At 44.5% G+C, this 24,919-nt stretch overlaps 1 protein-coding gene across 1 annotated transcript in view; it reads left to right on the top strand.

Annotated features, from left to right (window-relative positions):
• The window catches only part of LOC119379389 (protein slit), a 480,803-nt gene that overhangs the window by 383,406 nt on the left and 72,478 nt on the right, over positions 1-24,919 (top strand). Inside the window, exons 14-20 of the mRNA XM_037648708.2 lie at positions 3,055-3,126; positions 5,730-5,893; positions 17,565-17,715; positions 18,847-18,921; positions 21,281-21,352; positions 23,757-23,828; positions 23,894-23,965. Coding sequence (XP_037504636.1) covers positions 3,055-3,126; positions 5,730-5,893; positions 17,565-17,715; positions 18,847-18,921; positions 21,281-21,352; positions 23,757-23,828; positions 23,894-23,965 — 678 coding nt within the window. The remainder of the gene's footprint in view (positions 1-3,054; positions 3,127-5,729; positions 5,894-17,564; positions 17,716-18,846; positions 18,922-21,280; positions 21,353-23,756; positions 23,829-23,893; positions 23,966-24,919) is intronic.

Genomic DNA, 24,919 nt, shown 5'->3' with positions numbered 1-24,919 from the left:
ATGAGAAGTATTAAATCTCATGTGAATATAGCCTTTTAGCGGCTCGGTGGTAAAAAAAAGGCTATCATGCACTTGTGCGATGTGGTTAGGTGTATAACTTCGGAACTGTCGTTCATAGGTTACGCGACGAGCTTTAGTTGTGTACGGTCCTGGTCCCACTACAGAGAAATATTTCTGTCAAGTCACGTGTGACTTTTCGGTACTTAAATTGTCCGCTAAAAAGAACAGAAAAAGGAATGACACGGAAACCGCAAGGCAACTCAGTTGCCTTGCGCAATTATCACTTGTGGCGAAATGTATACAAAGACACCCATTTACTTTGATTAAGGTACGCGTTAAAGAGCCCCGATGGTCAGAATTAATCCAAACAGCGTACTTTACATTTATGTCGTAGTAATTTCACGCGAAGCCACATCTTTTTTGTCAATTTACATTACCTTGAGCGTTTGTGTTGCGTTGTTATAGCTACTAGATTGATGGAAGGCAGCGGACATTATTCGTATGAAAAAATGTATTTTGGTCCCGTGAAATAACCGGGCCTTTGTTCCATTACTGTCGTGCAAGTAATCAATCGAAGGAAGTTCCGTGCTGTACAGTTACGTTTGTGTACTGTTACTGGAATAAAAACAAGTGTGTGCGTGTAAACGTCTCCACGTAGCGCTAAAGCGCTGTCAGCCACGTACATTTCCTCAGTAAACCTATCAACTGTCCTTACATTTCATGGAGAACTGAATAAGAAGTGCGGATGGATATTTGAGCACGCAGTACACATAGTGCTATTTGAACTCATCGTGCAGGAATACGGGCTTTCTTTTTGTTGGGGTATCCAGATGAACAAGAAGTAAATACTTAATTCAGTCGCACTACAGCAGTGCGTAGTAGGTGGAACACAAGCTAAACATGTACAAATAAAACAACAAGAAAACGTCATCCATTGCGAAAACGCCAACTGGCGCCGAAGGCGAGCAACCCGTTTGTTGGCAGAATGCTTCTCTCACAAGTAATAGTGACATTCGGCGCGCTTCGTGCATTATTTCGGGAATGAAGAGCGCGCACATTACCAGAAAGCTGCAGTCAACGCATTTTGTTTGCCGGAAATCGTGTTAAATCGCTCACAACGAAGCGCTGTTGTGTGCGTTTGTATACGCGCCGACAACCGCCTATACACACTAGCGCGGCGACGGTGCTGCCACCTGTAGCCCGATCTCGCGGCGAATATCACAAAAGCCACTGTAAGTCTCCCAGCCTTCTCTCTACCATGCAAGCCACAGCAGTTCGTTGTAGTTTGAGTAAACTTGTGTTATTGTGTTACAGCAATAAAATTTTGAAGGAAAGTAAACGCAAAAGTAATTGATCACATTTCTGTAATTGCTCATTTACTATTCTGGGGCTGTAATTGACCGCTGTAATCAATTACATTTTAAAGGAAGTAATCGTAATCAGTTAGTTATTTTCTGTAACGTGTACAGGTCTGCCTAAAGGGGCAGTCTGTAAGAGTCTGTAAGTACCAAGGTGTCATAAGTGAAATCCCCAGGAATAGATGTTGATGAGAGAGTAAATTATCCAGTACAATAGGTGTGATGAGCCGCGTCTCTTTTGAATGCCCTACAAGCATCAATATATGCTTCTGTATAACGCTGTTTTTGTACCAGTACTTAATTATGGACTGCTGGTTTGGGGTACTACCACAAAAGAAAACACTGACAAGCTCGCAGTATTACAAAAACGTGTGGTCCAGTTAGCATGCAAGGTTTCATACCTCTCACACACCAGTGACCTCTTTATAAGACACAACATTGTCCCGGTAAAGTCTATCTTTAACTATAACCTATGTCGCCAGTATAAATTTAGTTTAATGAAAAAAAAATAGCACTACAAACTCTAGCAGGATTACAGGCCACCTTAATATGCAAACCAATATACGCAGACCAGAGAAATGGCAAATTAGGAAATGCCGCACTAATTACAGTAAACAAATGCTTTAGTACACGCTACCAGCATTGCTAAACAGAATTAGTAAAGAGCAGCTTTTTATAACATTACAGAAACCTCATTTAAAGTACTTTGAAGACAGTTTACCACAATATCCTTGCCATGAACTTGCTTTCAAAACGTCGTCATCTATTTGTTTTCGTTTTCGTTGTGTTCTCAAAGGAAAAGTTTTTGAGTTTCTTTATGTTGTCTATGCAAGCACGCTTCTTCCTTGCATGGAAATGAGCCATGTGCAATATATTTGTGTGTGCATTTGTAGTTGTTGTTTGTACCATTTACGCTGACATACGTGTAGGGTGGCCAGGACACCCTCAAGCTGATTGATCAGCTTTTTTCCCCTGGCCTCCCGCAACATTATTGTTGTAAATAAATCAATAAATTAAATGAAAATGAAATGAGTCGGATCAGTGTACCATCCATTTCAGCACACTGAAGACCAGTTCGCTGAAGACCAGCACGATAGCTGGCAGACCAATGCCATTCAAACTGCTGAATTCTCCCCACCATCCAAAGGGTGCATGCTGTAATGGACAGTTCACTTAGTGGATTCTTGGATTCTTACAGAATACCACCGCAGTTGTGACAAGATGTAATGGGGAATAATCCATATATTGTCATGCATGCACATATCTGCCCATTGATTAAGAGGATACAAGTTCATTTAGTATACCAAGGGGTCATAAGTGAAATCCCCAGGAATAAATGTTGATGAGAGAGCCTTCATAAAGTCAGTAAAGAGAGTGTATATGGGTATGTTAACATCTGAGGCTCATGCTTAATTTATTTATAAAAAAAGAACCAGTTGTGTGTTAAGGAAGTTCTTTGCAAGAGAATGTCTATTGGGAGTAGAAGTATTTGTACCCAAATCTGGCCCTAAAGGGTTTGAGACATGTGAAAGCATGATATGTTCAAGGTACTGAGATTGAATGGTTATTGTATTTGTTGCTATTTATTCAATGTCTCTCCATGTTTTCAGCAATGTCACTTTTGTTTTCAGCAATGTCAGAAAAATTGTCGGAGCATTTTTGTAACTTATGCAAAATTAATTCTTGCACATTTCAGGTCCCTTTATGACAACAGCATACAGTCTCTGGCCAATGGGTCATTCGCCCCACTGAATAACATTCAAACATTGTAAGTATTAAAGCCGATTTCTCTTGAAATTGCAACAAGACCAGTTCGTGTTGGAGTTTGCGTTGTGTTTCTATTTAGAAGACACCTTGTGCGAACAGGATAGAATGTACATGACAAGCAAACTTTTGCAACTTCTTGATTACCCTTTACGAACAACGAAATCACGCAAGGAGTAAACTATTATGTACTTGAAATCACTTTATCTGTGCTCTTCAAACAACCCATTTAATTAGATTTAAGTGCTCATTAAACAGGTCTAGTTGGTCAAAATTATTCTTTAGTCCTTCACTCCAGCTTTCCTCATAATGCATAATGCAAAAAAAAATCTGTTTGACGTCGAACAACAGATAGCATGTCATTGCCCAGTAGCCAAGAGCAGGGTTTCGATCAGATTCACTTCTTGCCACAGGCCCAACTGAAATTGGCCGACGGCCGATGGTTGGCAAACAAATGGGCAGCGCTCGGCAACCGGTATTGTCGGCCGACCAATGGCGGCCCAAAGTGGGGCCCTGATTGGCAACCAATTACGCTGGCTATTAGTTGGCCGAAGACGTTCAGCCAACGGTCGGCAAATGGTAGGGAAAGAGCCGGCACCCAATGCTCGGGTGACCAAACGTGGTCTTCCGTAGGGCCGTGCTTTGCTACCTACCGCGTTGGCCAGGTACTATGAGCCAGCGACAAGCCGACATTGCTTTATATCAGTGGGCGCAAATATTTTTTCCTACACCGCGCGCATTATTTCTCGGTCAGCGAAAATTTATTGTGTGAGCGTTGAGCGTCGGCTGTCATTTTTTGCCCTACATTATTCGCACAAGATTATATGATTCAGCTGCGCACCACCTGATGTCCACAAGGTCGGCCTACGGCCTTGGGCCTATGTTAGCAGCCAAAGGTCGGCCGGTGTAAGGCCATTAACCAATCCCAACCACGGCCCAACTCTGTCGGCAAAGCTCGGGCCATGGCCGGCCAGGTCGGCCATGCACGTTGGGCCAGCATAGAGCCAACGTCGTTTTTTCAGTTGGGGGTGCCGCCACGTGATGGCACTACGTTCCATATATTGTGCTAACAATACACAGTAGCCACGCTCGTACACACGAATCACAGTGGGAGAGAGCGACCATGTTTCATCATGTGCACTCAAGGTCATGATGCGTTTCTGTAACTTCTTTCCCCCTTGCCATCCCTCTATGTGTAGCTTCCAGCGCGCTCATCAAGTAAAGAGAAGACAGAAAGCGCTTAAAGTATGCGACAAATCCTTGTAACTCCACTTTTTCTTGATGGATTTGAGAAGTTTTTGTGGAGTCGATTCATGAGGCAATAAACTCTGGTACTGAGGTCATTCTGTGACTACTTGTAAAAGTTGTTCAGGACCCCTTGAAATGTATACATTGTTTTGAGCTCATAATGCTGGCATTTAAACTAACGCTACAAAAAATGCAGATAGTAATTGGAGAGTGCCATGATACACAAGCGAACAGTTATGCTGTGAGCGAATGACAAAAAATCCAGTTTTTCTAGCCAGAGCATAGCAGACGACATAGGCAAATTATCCTTGCCGACATAACCAGAGCACCATTCGCGTTGCCACCATCGGTAGCACTTGATGCCAATACAGGCTAGTGTCCCCATATGTACAGCGACATAGAGGCAAGGGGCACGCAGAGGCAGTGTAGAGGTGATGACCCGCCTTAAGGACATGGCCAGCATGGATGCACTAACACACACATGTATGTACAGGGGTGGTCAAAAGTTCCCAGGCCGCAGCGGCCGGCCAAGGAGCAGCAGCTCGCAGCTATCAGGGCGCTGCCATCGCAATCCCCTTGGCGCACGCTGCGTCGAGCGTGTGCGTGGAGGGGGGGGGGGTGCATTCCTCTCCCTTTCTTGCTCTCCTTGATAAGAAAGCGAGGTATAAACTTGGTGTGTCATGTTCCCTCACTGTCCACTCTTCGATTTTTTACTACTGTGCAGTGTGTAGCGAGGCGGTAGTCTTCCGGAAAACTGACGCATCATGCTTGCGGCCAGATTTAGCTAGGCACCATATACATTCATTACCGTGGTTTTGGGCTTCCTGGAGAGCAATTTCGCGCGTTTAACTTTCTATTGGCGCTACGGTTGCTCTCTCAGCCGTCTGCACAGGCCAATTCTCTGCATACCAACATGGTCGGAGCCCGAAATGTATTCTGAAGAGCTTGTGATAGGGCTAGTCGGAAAATCTTAGTGGAATAAGCAGCGCTGCATTTTTATACCTCGCTTTCTTGACAAGAAGAGCAAGAAAGAGAGAAGGATACACCCCACCTCCCCGCACACGCTCGACGCCAGCGTGCACCAAGGCGTGATTCCGATGACAGCGCCCCTATAGCAGCGAGCTGCTGCTCCGCGGCCGGGCGCTGCGGCCTGGGAACTTTTGACCACGCCTGTACATGCTGGAAATGTCAGATTAGCGAAGTCAATTTGCTTGACTAGAAGAATTAAGTGAAGACACAAGCTACGAGAAGACGAATTAGCGATATGGGTGGGTGCGTACATAATCACTCTGCTTGATGTGCTGCTGTCACTGATTTTATAGATGAGTGTTCTCATTTCTTCCATGCTGCCCTCTTCAGGCACCTGGCGCGCAACCCATTTATCTGTGACTGCAACCTTCGCTGGCTGGCACTGTACCTGCACCAGCACCCAGTGGAGACGAGTGGAGCACGCTGCGAGGGGCCAAAACGGATGCACCGCCGTCGCCTCTCCATCCTGGGCGACACAAAGTTCAAGTGCAAAGGTATGTCCTCAGTTTATCACCACACGAAATGTGTGAGGAAAGCAAGACTGCAAAGCTCTTTACTTAGTCTTTACACTTGTCTTCATTGCAGGGGCGTAGCCAGAAATTTTTTTCGGGGGGGGGAGGTTCAACCATACTTTATGTATGTTCGTTCGTGGGTTTGTATGTGTGCGTGTATATATACGCAAGCAAAACTGAAAAATTTCGGGGGGGGGGGGGGTTCAACACCCCCCCCCCCCCCTTGGCTACGCTCCTGCTTCATTGTGATTTTCTGCTCAAGCTCACGTTATATGCAACAAGCACATTTGCAGCTATAGGGAAGACCCGCTCAAGTTTGCCCGCCGACGCCAGCGCTTGCCATTCCCCTGCCGGAAATGCGTACACTAGTAGCGTGCTACGACCCTTCTGCTCCCTTTGGCTCCCACGCATTTGCGAAGCGCGCGCTGCACGTGAAACGCCCCTCGTTCCGCGATGTCACCCCGGTAGAAAGGGGGGAACTACTGCTGCGTCGTCAATTGTCACAATGGTCATGCAAACAGGAAGGGGTCGGCTCCAGCAGTGAAATTCTACTGATTCCCAAACAGATGGCACGAAAAAAGCAGACGACAGGCATGGATGCAAAGCTCATGCTTGAGTGGGCACGACCACGACAACTACGAAAAAAGAAATAAGCATTAGCCGTTGTTGCACATCCATTGGGTTTTTTCGGCAGTTACAGTGAATAGTTGTTACTGAGTGTGCAGGTACAGCCCGTACAACACGGTGCACTTTCGATAGTGAGCAAGATAAAATTCCTTCTAGAAAGACAGGGCGTGCAAACACGGACACAAGAAAGAAGTCAGCACACCACAAACGCCGTTTGTGGTGTGCTGACTTCTTTTTTGTGTCCGTGTTTGCACGCCCTGTCTCTTTAGAATGAATACTTACCAACTAGCTTAGCTCTCTGTTATTATAAAATGCCTTGACAGTAATCGGCTCTTCCCCCGCAGATTGCACACAAAAAAGTTTTTCTGAAAGCTGGGCGCTCGTCATTTCCCTATTAAAGGGGTGGTGCCATCAAATTTCGAGGTTATAACAAGCCTGTTGTGGGTTTCCTCTGCATGCAAGGACACTCCACACGAAGGGTCGGACACAGCAAACGTTTAGAATATATTTTAATTCACTTCCAAAGTGCACCTAAATGCCCATTCTCCCGATCAAAACCCATCGCTAGCGCGCCAACACTGACGTAGATCTGTAGGATGGACAACGAAAGTTGTAGTGACGTCACACCAGATCTGCTGTATTGACGTGAGTGACCTGCGGACCTCCGCCACCTCCGCAACGTACGTACCGGCTGTAGTGAACTAGAATATATTCTAGTTCACTATAGTACCGGCAAAGCATCGGCTGCTACATCACTCGCCGAGTTTCGATCGTTTTCTGGCTAAGTGCGTCACAGCCTTGTGTGGTCACGTGACCACGCCTCCTACACTTCTACGTCACTGCCCAACCTTGGCGCCCAGAAACCGAAACCGAAAGTTGTCCACATCAAAAGGCGATATTAAATTATTTAGCGAGAATACATGAATCTTGGTGCGTGCATCGTTCTTCCTGGAGCTTTAGGAAATGCTTACAGCAAAGAACGCGCAAGCCACAAACATGGTGGCACCACCCCTTCAATAATGCTATGTCACGTTGCTAGTACGCATGCTGTTTGTGAACTCGGAGTACCGGCTATGAGAACGGCGATAATGCAAGGAAGGACACACGAGATAGATGTCAATTTTTGTTGCGGGAAAGAAAGAAGCCCGGAATAGACCATTTATTTTTGGAGTGTTGCGTACCGCACGACAACTCGAATGGTTGCTGGTAAATTAATGTATCCCAACTAATAGCAGTCACAGCGCCAGGGCCGCTTAACCTAAAGCACGGGAAGCGGCCTTACCCACGCATCGAGTAAGAAACATAGAGAGTGCGTAGTACACACAGCAAACCAAATAAAACAGGTATATAACGTACAGAACATTGTGCTAACTTCATGTCGTAAACGGCGTCGTCCTTCACTTGCAAAATGCACTTCGCTCTGACGAGGACGGCGTCGTCTGCTATCACTTGCTCCGCATCTGCTACGCTGAGCAGACGCTGACCTTTCACCAAACTGCTGCCACGCGGACAGAAGCGTGCACATCCTAACCGTGCGCGACGCGAAATTCTCAAAAACACGTACAGAACGCGTGCAGCGTGCGAGCAAAGCAACGCGTTTTCAAGGCAGCTTGAAGGGGACAGCGCAGGGGTCAACACTCGAGTAACCAGTTTTCTCCCCACATTGACTGACAGCGCCAGGCACCGCAGCGCCTCCCATGGCGTGGGTCTCCCCTATTGGAGCAGCGTACATGTTCACTGTGACGTAATATGGACGAATACAAAGGACGATGATGGTGCAAGCGCACATGCATAGCGTTTCATTTTCGTATTTGCCTAAGCTATCCTGTCGTACAACAGTCGCTTGACCAGCAGCATTCTGGCCAGTGTTGATGGCCTGGCATTCTACTAGAGTAGTATGCCAGGTCATCAACGCAGGCTAGATCTCTTGAGTAAAACCAGCACTCCTTTATACCTCACTGTTGCATACCTTCTTGAGCTGCACAACTGTAGTACAGTGTACTGTTCTAGTCACGTAAGATAGACAGGAGCGCCGACTCCACTCGTCTGGAAGGGACACATTTTGCAACGCCGCTTCATGCTTCGCGGCATGTTTGCCAGATGGCGCTACGAATGGAGAAGAGCGGCGCGGACGCCTGCTTGGCCGCGTTCGCTGGTCTGCATGCCTATCCATGTTGTCGTCTTCTCCGCGCATGCTGCACACCTGCTACCAATTCTTTTCTGTAGAGCGCATAGCTTTTGTCACAGACGGGGCCGCGAAGAGCGGAATCTTCTCTCACCCTTTGCCGTAACCAGATTTACAGCTAGGAACAAAACACTTCATTGCCTCCTGTCCGGTTGCTCCATGTCTTCACACACAAGTACCAAGACACCTTGTCCCTTCGAGTATGAAGAAGCGCACTGCAGACATGCTAAACGAAGGGTGTAACACGAAAATGTCCAACCTAGAGTTACTGTATAGCATATACAGTAACTCTAGTCCAACCAACACTACCGCGCAGACGTCCAGACGTGGAAAACAAGTGTACTTCTGCTCTGCCGTTTTTGTTCAGCATAATTTTTCGTCTGCTTTCACTGAAATGTTACAATGTTTCGCATATGTGTATAAAAAGCGGTACGATGTTTTTATTTCATATTTCAGTATCAGTACGCATATATACGCGTTTTTTTTTTTTTTTTTTGTCATATTGAGAATGCCAAGCGAACGGGTTTCTAGCAGACGACACGCTCCGCGCACGCCGTTCCCTGCCGCCGCCGCCGCCGTCCTCCTCCAATTTGCGCATGCGCTCATGAGCGCAGGTGTTGAATGATGTCTATGCGCCTCGACAGATGGCGCTACGCGTTGCGATCAGCGCCGGGAGAGGAGAAAGTATGTGCGAAAGCGTGAAGAGGAGCGAAGGGGGAGAGCAAAGAAATGAGTTAGACCACCGCGTCCGCGTTGCACGGTTTGTCCCGAGTGAATGTGTGGGGCGGCGGCGGAGTCGGCGCTCCTCTCTTATCTTACTCCGTGGTTCTAGTACAGTCTAGATAATTCGTGGTACACACAGGATGCTAGAGACTTAGAGGAGCTGCCATTCTTATCAAGCAGTGTTGCGTGTGAGGTTCAAGCTGAGGACAGTTAGTTTTGACGTGTGTATCTGTAGCACAGCCAAGAGATTTTTCTCGGGGGGTGTGGGGACATTCATGGGTTTTGAGATGTAAGTACAAGTTCAGTAATGGGTCAGTGTGAGACTTATTATTGTCAAAGCATGATCTACTTGTAAAAGGGCCTTCTCTTTGTCCATTGTACTACGTTTTACATTCATTGAAACATATAAATCACATTTTTAGTGGGGGTGTGCGAATATTCGAACTTTTGAATATTTTTAAAATAGTGTTTGCTATTCGATTCGAGTCACTTCGGAACTTGACTGTTCGAAGTATTTGAACTTCCGGAAGATAAATACAGTCAACGCCAGATTTTTTGGACTCTCTAGGGACCAAGAAATCGTCCGAAAAATCGGGCAGTCCGAAAAAACGAATTCATGCTTTTTTATTCCGCTGAAGTCATATCGCCACAGCCATTAATGCCTCCCAGTACACTTACCAGGCATGTTGGTGCGCGCCCAGGCTCTCGTGAATACGATTTCTGCCGCGAACCCCGCTTAAGGTGACGGTACCACCGTCGCCATCTTGCGAGTAGTTTCTGCTTGAGCCACCAGAAGACGCCACTAAGTCACGTTTGGAAAAAAAGGGAGGAAAATGCACTCTCCGCTGTCGTAGCATGCGGCGGCGAAGGACATGTTCCTGCTGCAACTAATCCATTCTTTTCAGGGTACCGCTGCTTCCATTATCTCCTTTGAAACGTTTCAAATGTGCGTGACGCCCCCCCCCCCCCCCCCCCCCCCCCCCACTCCCCAACAACAGCAACAGCAACAAAAAAAGGCACGGACCCGAGAGCCTTTGTACTCCCGTGCAACTGTCCAGAAAAGAGGTGCCTCTCTCTCTCCTGGTAACGTATAACTATTCACAATAGAACGATTAGGCGCTGAGCCGCGCTGCCGCAAGGGTTTCTGGAATTAATGGTTTGGTTTCTGAACCGACTCTTTCTCTCCCTCGCTAAAAAAGAGTGGAAGACCGCAGTAACTTCTCGAGGAAGTTCTGCAGTGGCCCTGAACACCGGCAGTGTTGGGTCACGTGGGACAGCCCCGACCTTGTGCACGTGCATAGTAATTATAGATTTCTCCACTGTCACCAGCTTTGGATCGACTGTAAATGTAGTGTGGGTGTCGCACATGGTCCGCTTGATACTTATGTCGCTACATTCAGAAGCTACCCAGAAAGATCCTTTCCACTACTTCCTGGCTATCATTACACAAAGCCCCCTTTTCGTGCCTTGCAATGAGCCAAAAATGGTGATATTATATGCATGAACGAAAATAAGACGTCACATGTTCTAGGTGAGCAAAAGGATTATCTGCTAAATTTAGTTTTGCTAGAGGTTATTAGTTCAATAGCATAAATTGTGCGCGTGTTGTCTATTTCACGCAGTCCAAGCTTTATTCCCGTGTTTCCAAACTTCGGTAGGCGTCGGGACGCGTCCCGTTCGTTTTGCTGCGCGCGGCTGGGAACGCTAGAGTTCACGCAGTCATCCGCACTTTTCGCTACAGTCGGGGAAATATGGCTCGCTAACTGACGGCTTGCAAAATAGTTACTGCGCATATGCGAGCAAACTTGTTTTCCACACGAAAGCATCAACCACAGACTAGCAGACGAATATTTTTTTCCCATTTACCACTAACCCCTGTCTTTCCTTTCTTTCGTTTTCCCCTTTCTCTCAGTGGAAGAGGAAACTTACAATGAGGCGTGACATTCCTGAAGAAGCCTTGGTGCTGATCCTGCACCTTCGTATGAATGTGGGGGGGTCAACACGCTTAGAGGAGAAAAGCACTCAGGGAAGACGTTTTACAGGTGTTTGCAAAGTGGGCGCCAGATGCAGCACCCTCTACACTCTAAGACAAAATCGAGTATTTTGGGAGTGTTTCTGCCACACAACAACAATCGTCATCCACCTCGCGTGCTTTCCTCGCGTTATCGCCGCGGTCCCGGCACTTCCCGGTCACGAACGGCGCGCGCGTTATCAGCGTGACATAGCATTCTTGACAGGAAAGTGACGAGAGCTGGGTTTTCAAGAAAGGAAACGCGAGCAAGCCAGATGACGATTATTGTTGTGTGCCAGAAATACTCCCCAAATACTCAATTTTGTCTTAGAGTGTACGACGGAGTTGCTTTGTCGGCACTTTAGGAAAACGGGAGACAGCATGAAGGAATGGATTCGCAGCGCGCCGTTGAGTACACGAGCGCATAGCAATGGGCATTTCTGAGAACGCGTCCTCCACTCCCGTCGTAGTGTGATGACGTCAATTGAGGCCTCATCTAGTCTAGAGGGTGTTGGCCAGGGGTCGCTCACTATTTTGCAGTGTCAATGGGCCTTTTTCAGTAGAGTCACTAGAAAAATTTCCAGTGACTATTTTTCAGGTCCGTGCAGCGCCTCCAGCGGAGATCACCGAAATCGAAACTGGGGGTCCGTGGCCTCTGCGCACCGGTAAAAAAATCTCATGGGTCTGGTATTTTTCGGGATAATTTGCAAACGACGCCAGGTGCCCCTCAGTTCGCAACTGCCTCTCAATTCACACCTGTTGCCGCCCGTGCAACGTTTGGCCCTGTGACCCCCCAAAAACATGGCGCGCGTCAAGTCACCACCACTTCGCATGCGCAGACTAGTCTCCAGAAAAAGTCTATTGTTATCCTATCGTTCAACCGGCGTCACGTGAGATGTCAAACACACATACACTGCCAAACAGGCGTCACCTCCCCGCGAGGGGAAAGCAGGCTTCCAGGTAATGTCCTACGACCCTCAAAAATATGAGGAGGCAAGGTCAAGTTCTTTGTGTACTTCAAAAATGCTTCTACAGTCACCTGAGTACAAAGGCGAGCAACCAAGCAATTCCTGGAATCCTCGGCACAATAGCCTAACCTGCTGGCTATGCATTCATGATGCACAGGGCAACACGCTTTCTTCCCTTCTTTCTTTCTCTTTCCCTCTCTTTCTTTCTTTTTCAGCAGCCTCATGGGGTTACATTGTGCATTGAAGACGTGGCGAGTAGATTTAGCCTCTGAAGTCCGGAGAAATAACCCATCCGTGTTTTGGCGGCTTAATAATGGTTAGACGCGCCACTTTTGACGAACATCCGAACTGACGCGAAACAATTTGATGTTTTTTTCAGAGATGGCGCCACCGCCAAAAAAATGTTTGCGAGATTTATTATTTCTTGAAAATCTTTTGTTTCAAGTACCGCTTCGTAAAGTTAGTGAGCACTGGTGATTACAAGACACTACACGGTCCTTCTAATGTGCAATAGTTGTTGTGAATTAGCCTACAAAAGGAAAAAAAAGTAAATTTGCACGAACCTGGCAAGCAGAAAAATGAGCTGAATTCACTCCTGTCCTACAAATTTTCTAATTAACTTACGACAATTTTCTCTTCATAGAAACCTAGGGAAAGGCTTGCTGCTTGAATATTGAAAATTTCGGGTTTCAGCTTGGATAGTTTTGTCCCTTCGTCGGTAATGCCTGACCAAGTAGAGGCATAAATTGCTGAATTGAAGTAGTAATAATTCAATAACTGTTCGTCAGAACACAAAACAACTTCGCGTAGACATAAAGTACATCGTAGCCTAGAAACCCATTCAATATTGTTGTTCTACACCGAACAGAAAAAAAGTTATTTACTCATAAACTTTCAATATTTTGCCCATTTTTATTGGAGCGTGCATCAATTTTTAATTGGTTTACTGGCAATATCTCTTCATAGAAACCTTGCATAACGCTTCGTTAAAAGGCTCTGCAAATTTCATTTCGTTATGTTGAACAGTTTTGCTGCACTGGCAGTACAACGGAGGCTTGTACAGCAAAAATGCTGTTTTTTCCTCACACTGTTTTCATTTCCATGAACTAACGCTCCAGACTATGCGACAATACTAGCTATCGTTAGAAAGCGGAGGACGTAAGCTTTCTAATGCAATGCAACTCATATTCATCCATTGAGCAGAGCAAGCACAGTGAGCCAGTAAAGAACGACTAAAATGTCGAGTGCTTGCCACTGGAGTGGGACCGCCACCTTAACCACGTGCCATCCGCCAATTGCAAATTTGCGTCTCGTGACGAGCGCCACTGATACCAGCAAAGCGCGGAATGATTACGGCTTTTTCGCATGGAGCGTTTGGAAACAATGATGCGGAACACAAACACTGTGGCGCAAGAGTGGACGACTCGTCCGGCTTTCCCCGATGCGTGTGCACACGTAAATGAGGCGTGGTGCATTCGGGTTATCCGCATACCACTGCGCTAGGCCACATGCACTACTGAGTAGTTAGTTGAAGATGCTTTTCACAAGGGTTTGCCGCTGTGGCAGCCTGCCGCCATCACGCCTCCGTGCATTTCTCGTGCTTATTCGTAAAGACATCACCGCACTGTGCCGTGACAGTGGCCCCTTCAGATTTTCGATATGCTTCACCCCATCACACTCTGGCAGTAAGGCAAAGCTGTCTTTTGGACTCTGCTACGGCCGCAAACAGATTGACTCACGAAAGCGCTGGTTCTAACCTACGAGATGATAGACGCGGCAGAGGTGGGGCTTAAATTAATGCCGTTTCGGACCCGAAATTTGGGCAGAAAGTCCGAAAAATCGGACGCCGAAGAGTTTCAGTGGCGTCCGAAATTTCAGATGTCATCTATGGGGCAGATCAGGAACTCCGGAATCGAAGGGAGCACGCCCTTGTCCACCACAGCAGTTGGGCCTCCACAGAAGTTGAAGGAGGAGGAGAGGTTGAGGAAATAGCATATTTTCTTTTCGCATGTAAAGTGTTGTCCACATTGGTTGCACCAAATCATGTAAATAAGTACAATGCAGCCGCTGCATTGCCTCATTCTTGATAAGACAATTAGGGAACACTATCCCTCCAGCGCTTCACCAACCTAGCCAAAAGAAACGTTTTCATGTTCCTATCCCATAAGAATATGCTAAGGGTTTGATTCTCTGCAGCTTTTTTTCTGTAATTTTGCTTGTAAGTATTAAAAATATATTGAACAAATATATTATTCGACTGCAATTAGAAAAATATTCAATTCGATTCGCACTCACATTTTACTATTCGAACTCGCTTCGCACTCAAAATTTTGCTATTCATATAGCTCTAATATTTACGGTTGCAGTAGAAATCACCTTTAATTTATAAATGAAAGTTTGCAGCTGTAATAAAGACCTGCTGTGGCATGCATATGTGGGAGCATAATTTACATCATGGCTTTTGGCATCTGGTGGCGACAGGACAGTCAGTCTAAGATGATGATGATGATGAGTATGTTCGATGATTTATAGCTCTGTGGTACATTGCTCTGGGTGGTTTAACGACAATATTTTTCAGGCCTTCGTTTTTTTATTTATTTATTTCTGTGAGAATGTTGTGTTTGTTTAGTACAGCCAAAACATGCGGGACTGACAGAGAATGGATTAGCACAAGGTTTTTCTGGGATAACTGAGTAGGCTGCTTCGCATTATGGTCATGCATATCTGCTCTTTTTATTGCATCATCAATTAAGTATTGTGGATAATTTTAACTAAAGGTGTCTTTGGGGTTGCAAACATTTTTTGAAAAAGTGATTGTTGAGAACAGACTCTTTTCAAGTGTCAGGCTGGGCTGTACGCAATGCTGGTCTTGCAATGTTTAACGTGGCTTCTATGGAAACGCACATATTTATGTCACTCTGTCAGCATTTTGTACAAATAGTTGACAATTGTCAACAATTTGCACAAGTTTTAGTCATCAAGAATAAATTAATTTATTCTTGATGACTAAAATGCTAGCTGTCATCAAGATATCATTTCCATAGATGGAAATGATATTGAAGGATCATCATTGTTAAAGGAACTGACATACGGCCAGAACTTGTGATTACATCCTTGTGGAAAGGCCGTGAATTATAGTTTGTATTTTGAAATTGTGCTTGTAAGTCACAAAAACTGGCACGTCATGCTGCCTGGTGGACAAGCCCTGGTACTGCATGAAAGAGTCATTCAGATTGCTGTACATAGTCTGCTGTTGATTAGGTGCACCATAATTTGCAATTGAAATTAGTCTGTATATTATCAGGTATCCCCTCTTCATTCCATGTTTATTACAAAGCAAAATGGAGTTGGTCTTGAGAAGTGGCACTGCCTTCCGTGGTAACTAGAGGAACTGGAAAACTACGTAGAGCCATGGCGCATGCGCACAGCATGCACGCATGTGAAGCGTACCTCAGCATGCAAACACGAAATGTTATAACACAGGCTTGATTGATAGGGCCTCACTTGTTTGCCGGCGTATAATTGCTATCATGTTTACCTACCACCATTTGCAGCATGTGTTGCACGTACGACTTCATTGGTGCTGCAAACAAAAAAATTCCAATAAAAATTGTGCCACAGCATGAATAAACACTCCGACGGGTAAGCCTTTCGCTGTACTAAAGAAAACAGGTACCATAAAAATCAGTTGTCCGACCCTTTAGAATCAGTTGGGAAGAGAAGGAAGCTTTTGCACACTGGGTGTTTTTTTAACAGTGAAGCTGTTTAAATTGGCCGTTAGTCCGTCCATCATTTGCAAAAACTCAGCCTGGCTTTGGTGGGTGTGTGCCACTGAAAGTGGACATGTGCCAAGCAGCTCCTAGCACAGCCATCGATGCCGATGCCTAGGGATGGCCAATTGATAACCAATCAATAGCTAATCGAAAGCCAATGAGTAGCTGATCGATAATAAATCAATAACCAGTAAATTCTAGAAAATGCTTGGATGACATTAGCCTGACCCAAATGCATGACTGAAACCTTGTGATAACAAACCGATAGCCAATCAATAGGTAATCGATCAGTAACCAATACATTATAGAAAATGTTTGGATGAGCTTAGCCTGACCCAAAAATGTATGACCGATATGTTGTGATAACCATTTGAGAGCCACTGAATTGATCAATAACTCATAAATTGTAAAAAATTATTGGTCGTGCTTACCCTAGCAATGTATAATATAGTGCAGCAAGGGGTGGGAAAGGAGGGTGAGGAGCAGGGCAACGCCACCAGCTCCGCTGCTTCCTCAGTCATCGCACCACTAGTGCCTAACTGCCCCAATATTTTTTAGCTAATATGTGCCAACAATTACTGCGAATGGTGTTTTGTCCATGCTACGGAAACTAAACGATAAAAAAGGTCCTGGACCCAAAAGGCTGCCGAAAGCCTTCTTAAAGCATTTTGCTGTCAGTTATGCCGTTCATTATGGTACTGAGCACAAACGCGAGGCACAGAATGAGAGAACAAGGATGCAGCGCCTTCTTCCAACTAAAATTTATTAGAAAGCTGGACACATATACATATACAGACAAAAAAAAAATGGAGAGAAAGAAAAAAAACCTAGGTATCAGAAAACAAGAAGGTGTGCCAGATAAGGAAAAGAATTTGACATCAGCCACATGCAGCTTGACCGCCCCTGTCGTTAGATCATTCCATAAATGAAAGCGCCTTATCAGAAAGGTGCAATGATGGCATGCTGTCGCATGCGTCACCGGACTGTGCAATCTCCTCCGCCTCAGTGATTTCCCTCACCCTTTGATCCGAAAGGACCACAATGCCTTCAAAGAAAGGCCTGCACCTGCAATTCCGCACAAAGGATGCTGAGAGGTGCCCCGACACTGCGGTTTGGATGCTGTAACAGTGCTTCAAGGTATTTTTTCTGACTTGGAGGCTTTAGGTTTTCATTTAAGAAATGTCTTATGCAGAACTAACCCACATTCACTGTGCTTTTGGTGATTGGTGATTTGCACCTAAGGCATAAAGTGCACCACATATATATTTTTTATATCGCCTATTTGAGCTGTGGTTGTGTGAAGAGCGGGTGCCATGCTGTTTTGAACAAGTGGTTACAACACAGACAGACACGAGATGCTTTGCAGGTTCGGAAGAGCACAGGACACGCTTGGCAGGTGACTGCGTTGTGGACCGCGACTGTCCGGAGCAGTGTGTCTGTGAGGGCACTATTGTTGACTGCTCGCGCAAAGGTCTTCGTGAGATTCCTACAGACCTGCCCACCTTCACTACGGAATTGTGAGCGATGCTACACTATTTTCTCACATTTCAGAATGAATGGGGAAATGCTGTCAGGAATGCTTTCACAATAAACGCAGAAATTATACTTTCACAAAATTAAATAACCTAGACTGCCTGGAAACCTGTATATCAGTTTATTTCAGGTTTCCAGGATGTGGAATTGTCAGTTTATTCAACCTTGCTTTGCTATTTTCTTTTGTTAAGCTCAGATATTGAAATCACTGCCCTGTAAAAGCAGTGATCTCAGAAGTAGTGAGTTGTTGGGCTGGTTGTTCAGCATCTTGCGAAGGGGAGCGCAAAAAAGGTTCGGAAGGAAGTAGACAGTACAGGGAAGGCACTTAGTTGCAATTGATTTTATTACAGAAATGCTATAAAGCACCAAAATATTGTCATGTCATGATAACAAAACTAAACCTAAGAAAGCTTGGAGGGGGGTTGGGGGTGTCGCTTATCCTGTCAGCTACTAGAAAGGAACTTTAATTCCAATCCTTTGGACCTTTCCTGCCCTGTCCACTTTCTCCCAAACTGCTTTTGTGTTCCCCTTCGCAAGAAGTGATCTTAGGTCTCGCACTTAAGTCACTTCCTTGATATTGAAGGTTTTATAGCCCTCTGTTTGGCTTCAGTAATGTCTGCCTATGCCAGCTTCGACTATGAACACGTGGTGCTAAGTTTGAGCCACTTTCACACCTTGAGAAGATGGTACTTTTGCCACGTGCTATCACCTCCTATTTCTTCTATTGGCCATCTATCATATCTGTATGGCTTTCACAGTGTAGCTGTTGAATCCAGTTAAAGATGAGTTCCACTGAAGCTATATACTTCCACATAAGAACAAGTGTGTGACTACCACTTATGCTATGTCTTAAAGTATGTATGCGGCCACTATAGTAGGATTTATCCACTCATCCCTTTAGCTTGTACCTAGTTCTGTTCATGTTGCATGAGTAGATCGCAAATTGTTTTATACCTGTAGTGCTCCTTTCAACAAACAATAATTATCTCCAGGACTCAATTAAACTCTTTGAATCAATTTGAGTTACGGTATTAATTAATTCCTAACATGTTCCTAACCAACCTGGCTTTCATGATGGTCACAAGAGTAATGAGTCACACTTTGTTTTCTTTCAGGAGGCTCAATGACAACCACATTGTGAAGGTCCGGAATAGTGGAATTTTCAAGAAACTGCCCAATTTGAACAAACTGCAAGTATTATTTTGTGTCTCTGAGGGAACATTTAATACAATTTTTATCCATTGACAAATTAACATACATAGTTTGCAGTTTGTCAGAAATTCTCTGTAATAATAGCCATAGAAATTGTCTTTTCATTTTGACTGGGTGGTGTAAACTTTAATGCTTAGTAATGTGGCCTTCAAAGAAGCCTGTTCTCTATAGCTGGGTGCTTTAAAAGGCAATAGTAGTAGTTCCACCTCAAAGGCGTACGCACACAACCCTGCTCCAATGAGCACACGCAGACTGACGTTGTAAGCCGCATGGTCGGTGACCCTGCCGTTGGAGAACATTGCTGAGTTTCTTTAGTCGTGGAGGCAATCAGTGCCTTGTTTTGAACCGATTAGAACGTGGCAGGCCACCGATCATTTGGCAGCGCCTACTCAAAGTGGCTGGAAAGAATGGATTTATTTTTAAGTATTTTCAGTGGCAGCACAATGCTGCAGATTCGTTTGTGTTCATATATGTCAACTCTCTGTGAACTCTGCTTTCCTGAGGACGTGCTTCTATAGTGCCTTGTCATAAGCTGCTGCCGTGTCTTCCAGCCATCGCTTGATAAGCAGAACGAGGTAGATTAATTGGAGACATAGGCGGAACCTTCATCTTCCGGTGTTTTGTTTTAGCTCAGTGAGTTTGTGGAGCTGTAACACTGAACACCTCTGCGCGCTCATCGACTCACAGCTGGGGGGTAAATAGAGCAGGCAATGCTATTCGTTTTCAAAAAAAGGAAAAAAGAAATTTTTTGTAAACAAGTAGAGCATCTGGTTGGCATTTTCATAAGATGTTACTGGTTCTTGCCTGTACTTGCTTTGCCAGTGATGTAAACTTGATGCCAAACAGAACGGAAAAAACTCGCTGGGTCCCCTATGCAATCGCCCAAGATGACTCGAAGGCCAAAGCCATCTTCTTCTTTTTCTTCTCAACGAATGTATTGAACTCCCCCTCCCCCCAACGTCCGAAAACTTTCCACAGCTCACCTGGTTTTCCAATGCCTCCGTGACTGTCCCGCCAAGTGATGAGGTCATATGATGATGTCATCATGTGACGTCATGATGATGTAACAAATTTTGGGGACCTTTGTCATCATGATGACATCCTATGGTGACGTCATCATATAATGACGATTTTTTGCATCACTCGTGTTGATGCCACCGACGCTGCTAGTCAAGTTTTGCATTTGATGAGGTATCTAATGCTCTTGCCTTCATAAAAACAGGACGGAATAATTTCACATTAAAGAGCCCCTATTTAGCGGTGGCCACCTCCTCCGCAATGCTGGCACCCAAGGGGTGAAAGCAATACATAGGCGGCTTGCACCACAGAGAACCTAGTGTATGTCAAGGTGGGTACTGAGGATGATTTTCACTATTGAAACGGTAGATACATTATAAAGGTTCATTATTTATATGGGTATGTGACAGCTGTGTTGAAAGAAAACTTTACCTCAGTTGTTGGTTTGACAGTGCGCTAGCAAAATGGTGGCTGTGCCCAAATAGGGGGGGAGGGGGGCTTAATCTCCCTTTCTCCTGACACAAGTGCAAGTGCCCTCCTTCCCTCCCCTCTCCACCCCTAGTAAGTACGCCTATGGAGGGGTGAGTGTGTCCCCTGCATTCCCAGCCACAGATGGTCTGGAGTACACTGCTCCAGAGCACATGTGTGTACTCCATGCCAGCCATATTCCATCTTTCAATGAGTCATTTTGTGGCCTTCAAACACAGCAGTAGAATGACTGGCGGCCTCTGATTTTGTGTTTCCATGTGACTGTGCCACCTCTGCTTTAGGTAAAACGATGCACATTCCTTGTAACATCCAATGTTGTGCTGTGCTAGATCTATGTTTTGGATGAGTCATGTAAAGAGAGCCATAATTATTTGAGGAATGAGAGAAGTGACAGTGATCTTATGAATATATAGCCTTTGTGTGATAATTATAGTTTGCAGATCCCTAAAAAAGCAAGAGAATGAAAATCAGGTCGCAGTTTAAACTGACATTGTTGGACAGCCTGACAGTCTTGGACTTACATGACCATAATAGCGTAGCAAGGATAGACTTCTGGCCGTTTTGTTGAGACATATTCTTACGATGTTTAGCGCAGGAACACAGGAACTTTCAAAGGCGGGGACAATAAGGGACACACACAAGCGCTTTTGTGTGTCCCTTCTTGTCCCCATTTTCCTAAGTTTCTGCGTTAAGCAGGGTAAGAATATGACAGCATAGTTAATTTAGCAAGATATGGTGGTCATACCTCAGGTAAAATACACCACATTCTTTGGCATATGTACTCAGTGATTTGCCTGAAGGTTTTACTTTTCTTTTTTCTTTTTTATGCAGTGACTTGCGCAACAATGCCATCTCTGAAATTGAAGACAACGCGTTTCTTGGTGCAGAACAACTAGCAGATTTGTAAGTTTAATTCAGTTTTTGCCCTCTGCTGTATCAAATGTACCCCATTCTTTTATGTAGGGCTGTCTGTTCTATGCATGATGCTAGAGGTGACTAATGAGCCACTTTTAAGTATGTAGCACTTGCGGGGCCCGGCTCGTTGTCCGTAGATCTCATTTGGCATCGTCACCCTCACAATACAATCAAGTGCTCAATGCATGCCTAAAACAAGGCTAGCAATACTCAAAACAAGGCTAAAATAAACGAACAAGGTCTAAAATAATATAACTAACAGAAATAACCAAGAAGTAATTGCAATAATTAACTTACAATTGCTAAAAATGCTTCGGAAACATGCGGATGACACCCAAGCTGCGCAAGAGGGAGTGCCACCGCCTCGCTGAGTGAGCGATTGCTCTTCCCACCGGCGCTTTGTCACTACATCTGAAGGGGGAACAACCTGACGGAACCTGCTGCAGATGACATTTATCTCAACTGCCGTAACAAGCAGGAACTCAATAAAGCGCAGCAAAAAGTAATGCGCATGTTGCACACTGAGTTTGCTGATCTCCTTAACAAGATTGTGCTCATGCCGGGGTAACTAAGACATGCTTACCTCAAACACTGACGCCATCGGCAGTTTGGTCAATGAAGCAGTCAACGAACGGGTGCCCGTGCTACGCACCTCTTTAGTTTCCACAGTAGTGGAGCTGCATTTAGTGCAAGATTTAGAACTATGCCTATCACTAAACAAGTTTTTTTATGTGAGCTTCAATTTGGCACAGAAGGGAGAAACCAGTTCTAGCTGCAGTGCTGGTCTGGTTCGCTCTTGCTCACACAGTGGGGCCCGATTGTGCTTAGATTAGACAAAGATTAGACAAAGATTAGACAAGAACTCTTCATCCTAAGCTAGTTCACGAGGGTGTGAGTTTCAGTGGGATAACTTAAGCATTAGGCATTAGTGAAGTACTTTGTAAAAAACCTTGGCAAAGTTCAAAAGAATGGCATCTGTCTGAACATTAATATCAGAATTAGCATGAAGGTCATGGATGAAGGTGGCTAGCTGTGTTTTACAACAGAAACTCCTGTGAAATCCATGCTGGAGGAACTAAAGAAATTGTCATAGTTGAGAAGCCTCATGACATGAGGGTAAATGAAGTGTTTCACGAGTCTGCAAATACGCTGGTTAAGTACATAGAAGGGTTGGTAATTTAGTGGGGAGCCCTTGTTACCGGATTTGAAGTCTCATAAGTACTAAGGGGGTGCTAAGTTCATCATTGATTGCTTCTTAATTTCCTTTATCCTACGGTGTTCTTGTTTTGTCGTAGGTTCTAGGGATGAATAGGAGTAAATGTCAGGTGACTGTCTATAACCTTATGGTCACTGATTTTGTCGGAGTAGCTAATGGTATATGATTGGCTATCAGGATTTCGGGTCAGTATATTGGGTCCAAAATATTGGAAGTAACACATGTGACATGAGTTGGATGTGTTACAGTGCTACAGTAATGTTTAAACAGGTATCAAGGAAGACCGAGGAAGTTGGTTTAGTTGACAAAATTAATCTTTCCTAATCAATACATGGAAAATTAAATAAAGATGAATGGTGGCATTCAGATGTTCACAAGTAAAACGAAATAAGGCATTGTTTAGTTCTCGCAAAAACAGTGGGTTATTGTATGGGTGTCTGTAGCAAACAGCTAATAAGCCAATTTTCGGTACCACTCTATGAAGTATCCATAAAGTTTCTAGGTTGGTTCTTATGTTAATGAGTACAGAGCATGTAAATGATTTCTCAACTGCTATCAAAGTTTACTGTCGAAAGAGTTTAGTTCTTAACTTGCACTTTTGGCAGTGTTTAATACTTCACCATATGTGGCAATATCATGCCCACAGCAAGATGAGCTATATCCAGCTACAACATGTAGTCTCAGTGCATCCAAGTGCAGTCAGCTGCAGTGGCTCAGTAGCTATGATTTTGTGCACAGTTAGACTTTTAACTTTGCGGCCATATTTTGATAGAGGTGAAATGCGAAAATGCTTGTGTGCTTCAATGCACTTTACAAATATAGGTATCATTAAAACTACAATGGAGTGCCCCTACTACGGCATATCCCTCGTAAACTACTATGTACTTGCAAACTCTTAAACCCAGATTTCTAAAGTTTATTATTATTATTTTCTGTTAGCATAAGTGAGCGTTTAATGCTCGATAATACAAAATTGTGTGCCATTATTTTCGTAATTTTTGTTGGATGCAACAAATTCTGCGTTCACAGTGCTTGAGCAGCATAGGACACTAATAAGGAACTGGTAATATGCGTCGCGTATTGAAGGTCATCAAGCATGAGAATGTGCAAATTTGGCCTATTGGACACTCTGACTGAAACGAGTGTTACGCATATGCATGAATTTCTCATATGCAGGCTTCTTACGGAGAACAAGCTCAAGCAAGTGCGTGCTAAGATGTTCTCAGGCCTAATTCGGCTGAAGACTCTGTAAGTATGTGGCATGGTCTTTCTTTCTTGGGTGAATTCACTAACATTGTTCCACCTCTTTACAGGATGCTGCGTAGCAACCTGCTGACATTTATTGCCAATGACACATTTGCAGATTTGGATTCTGTACGCCTCCTGTGAGTCTGTGCTCTCTGGCACATGTGCGCAGTCATATTTGCTCTGTATGTTGTCCAGAGTGTTCTTGGAATATGTATTGTTCATCGTAGCTAACAGCTCAACTAACACTGATGAAGAAGAGAAGGGAACACGCGGCACAGCACTTGCACCAAGCGCTGTGCTTGGTCTTGCATCATCTTGCATATATTATGCATGAAAGCTATACTGATTAGATGAAAAAGGCGGCCATGTATAACTGCAGTGTCACATTTATATTGACCAATGCTGGTTTTTTTCATGAGCCATATAATAATAGTCTGTAGGCCATAGGGGTGATACAAGATACAAGATATGATACAAGATACCAAGACGTAAAGTATCTGAGATACAGATACAAGATACTAGCAGAAGAAATGTATCCGATGCAGTGCTCACCAATTGTATCTTAAGATACTTCGATACAATTGTTAATTCTTCATTACAGTTCCATTGTTGGAGCTGTTTTTGCACTAAAGGCAAGAATGGGGACAGAGACACTGTAACAGATTCTATTCATTGCGATCGTCTGTTTGTTTCAATTATTATTTTTAGTGCAAGAAGAAAGTATGAACAGCCACAAAGTAGACTAGTGTGTTGTTCTCCTAAAGTTGTGTACTGCAAGTATGCCTCATTAATTTCGAATAGCCTCTACTGAAATCTGAAATTTTTTTTTGGAGTTCCAACAGCATATCATGTTGCCATTGTGCAACAGTTTTTGAGGCAGGGACGATTTCATAATACCAACGCAGGTACAATGCACAATGATCAGATGCTGTGTTTACAAATGGTACAATGCACTATTCCTGGATTCCGTTCATGAATTGGGTTATGTTTGACTAACCATTTCTCTATGGTTTCTTGTCCGTGCAATTCATGACCGGTTGCACATGTTGCATAGAATTAGAATGTTGATAATGTTATTATAAATCACACTG

Source organism: Rhipicephalus sanguineus, chromosome 1 (assembly GCF_013339695.2).
Source record: "Rhipicephalus sanguineus isolate Rsan-2018 chromosome 1, BIME_Rsan_1.4, whole genome shotgun sequence".
NCBI classification, from domain to species: domain Eukaryota; kingdom Metazoa; phylum Arthropoda; class Arachnida; order Ixodida; family Ixodidae; genus Rhipicephalus; species Rhipicephalus sanguineus.
This window is presented reverse-complemented; position numbering and strand designations above follow the sequence as displayed.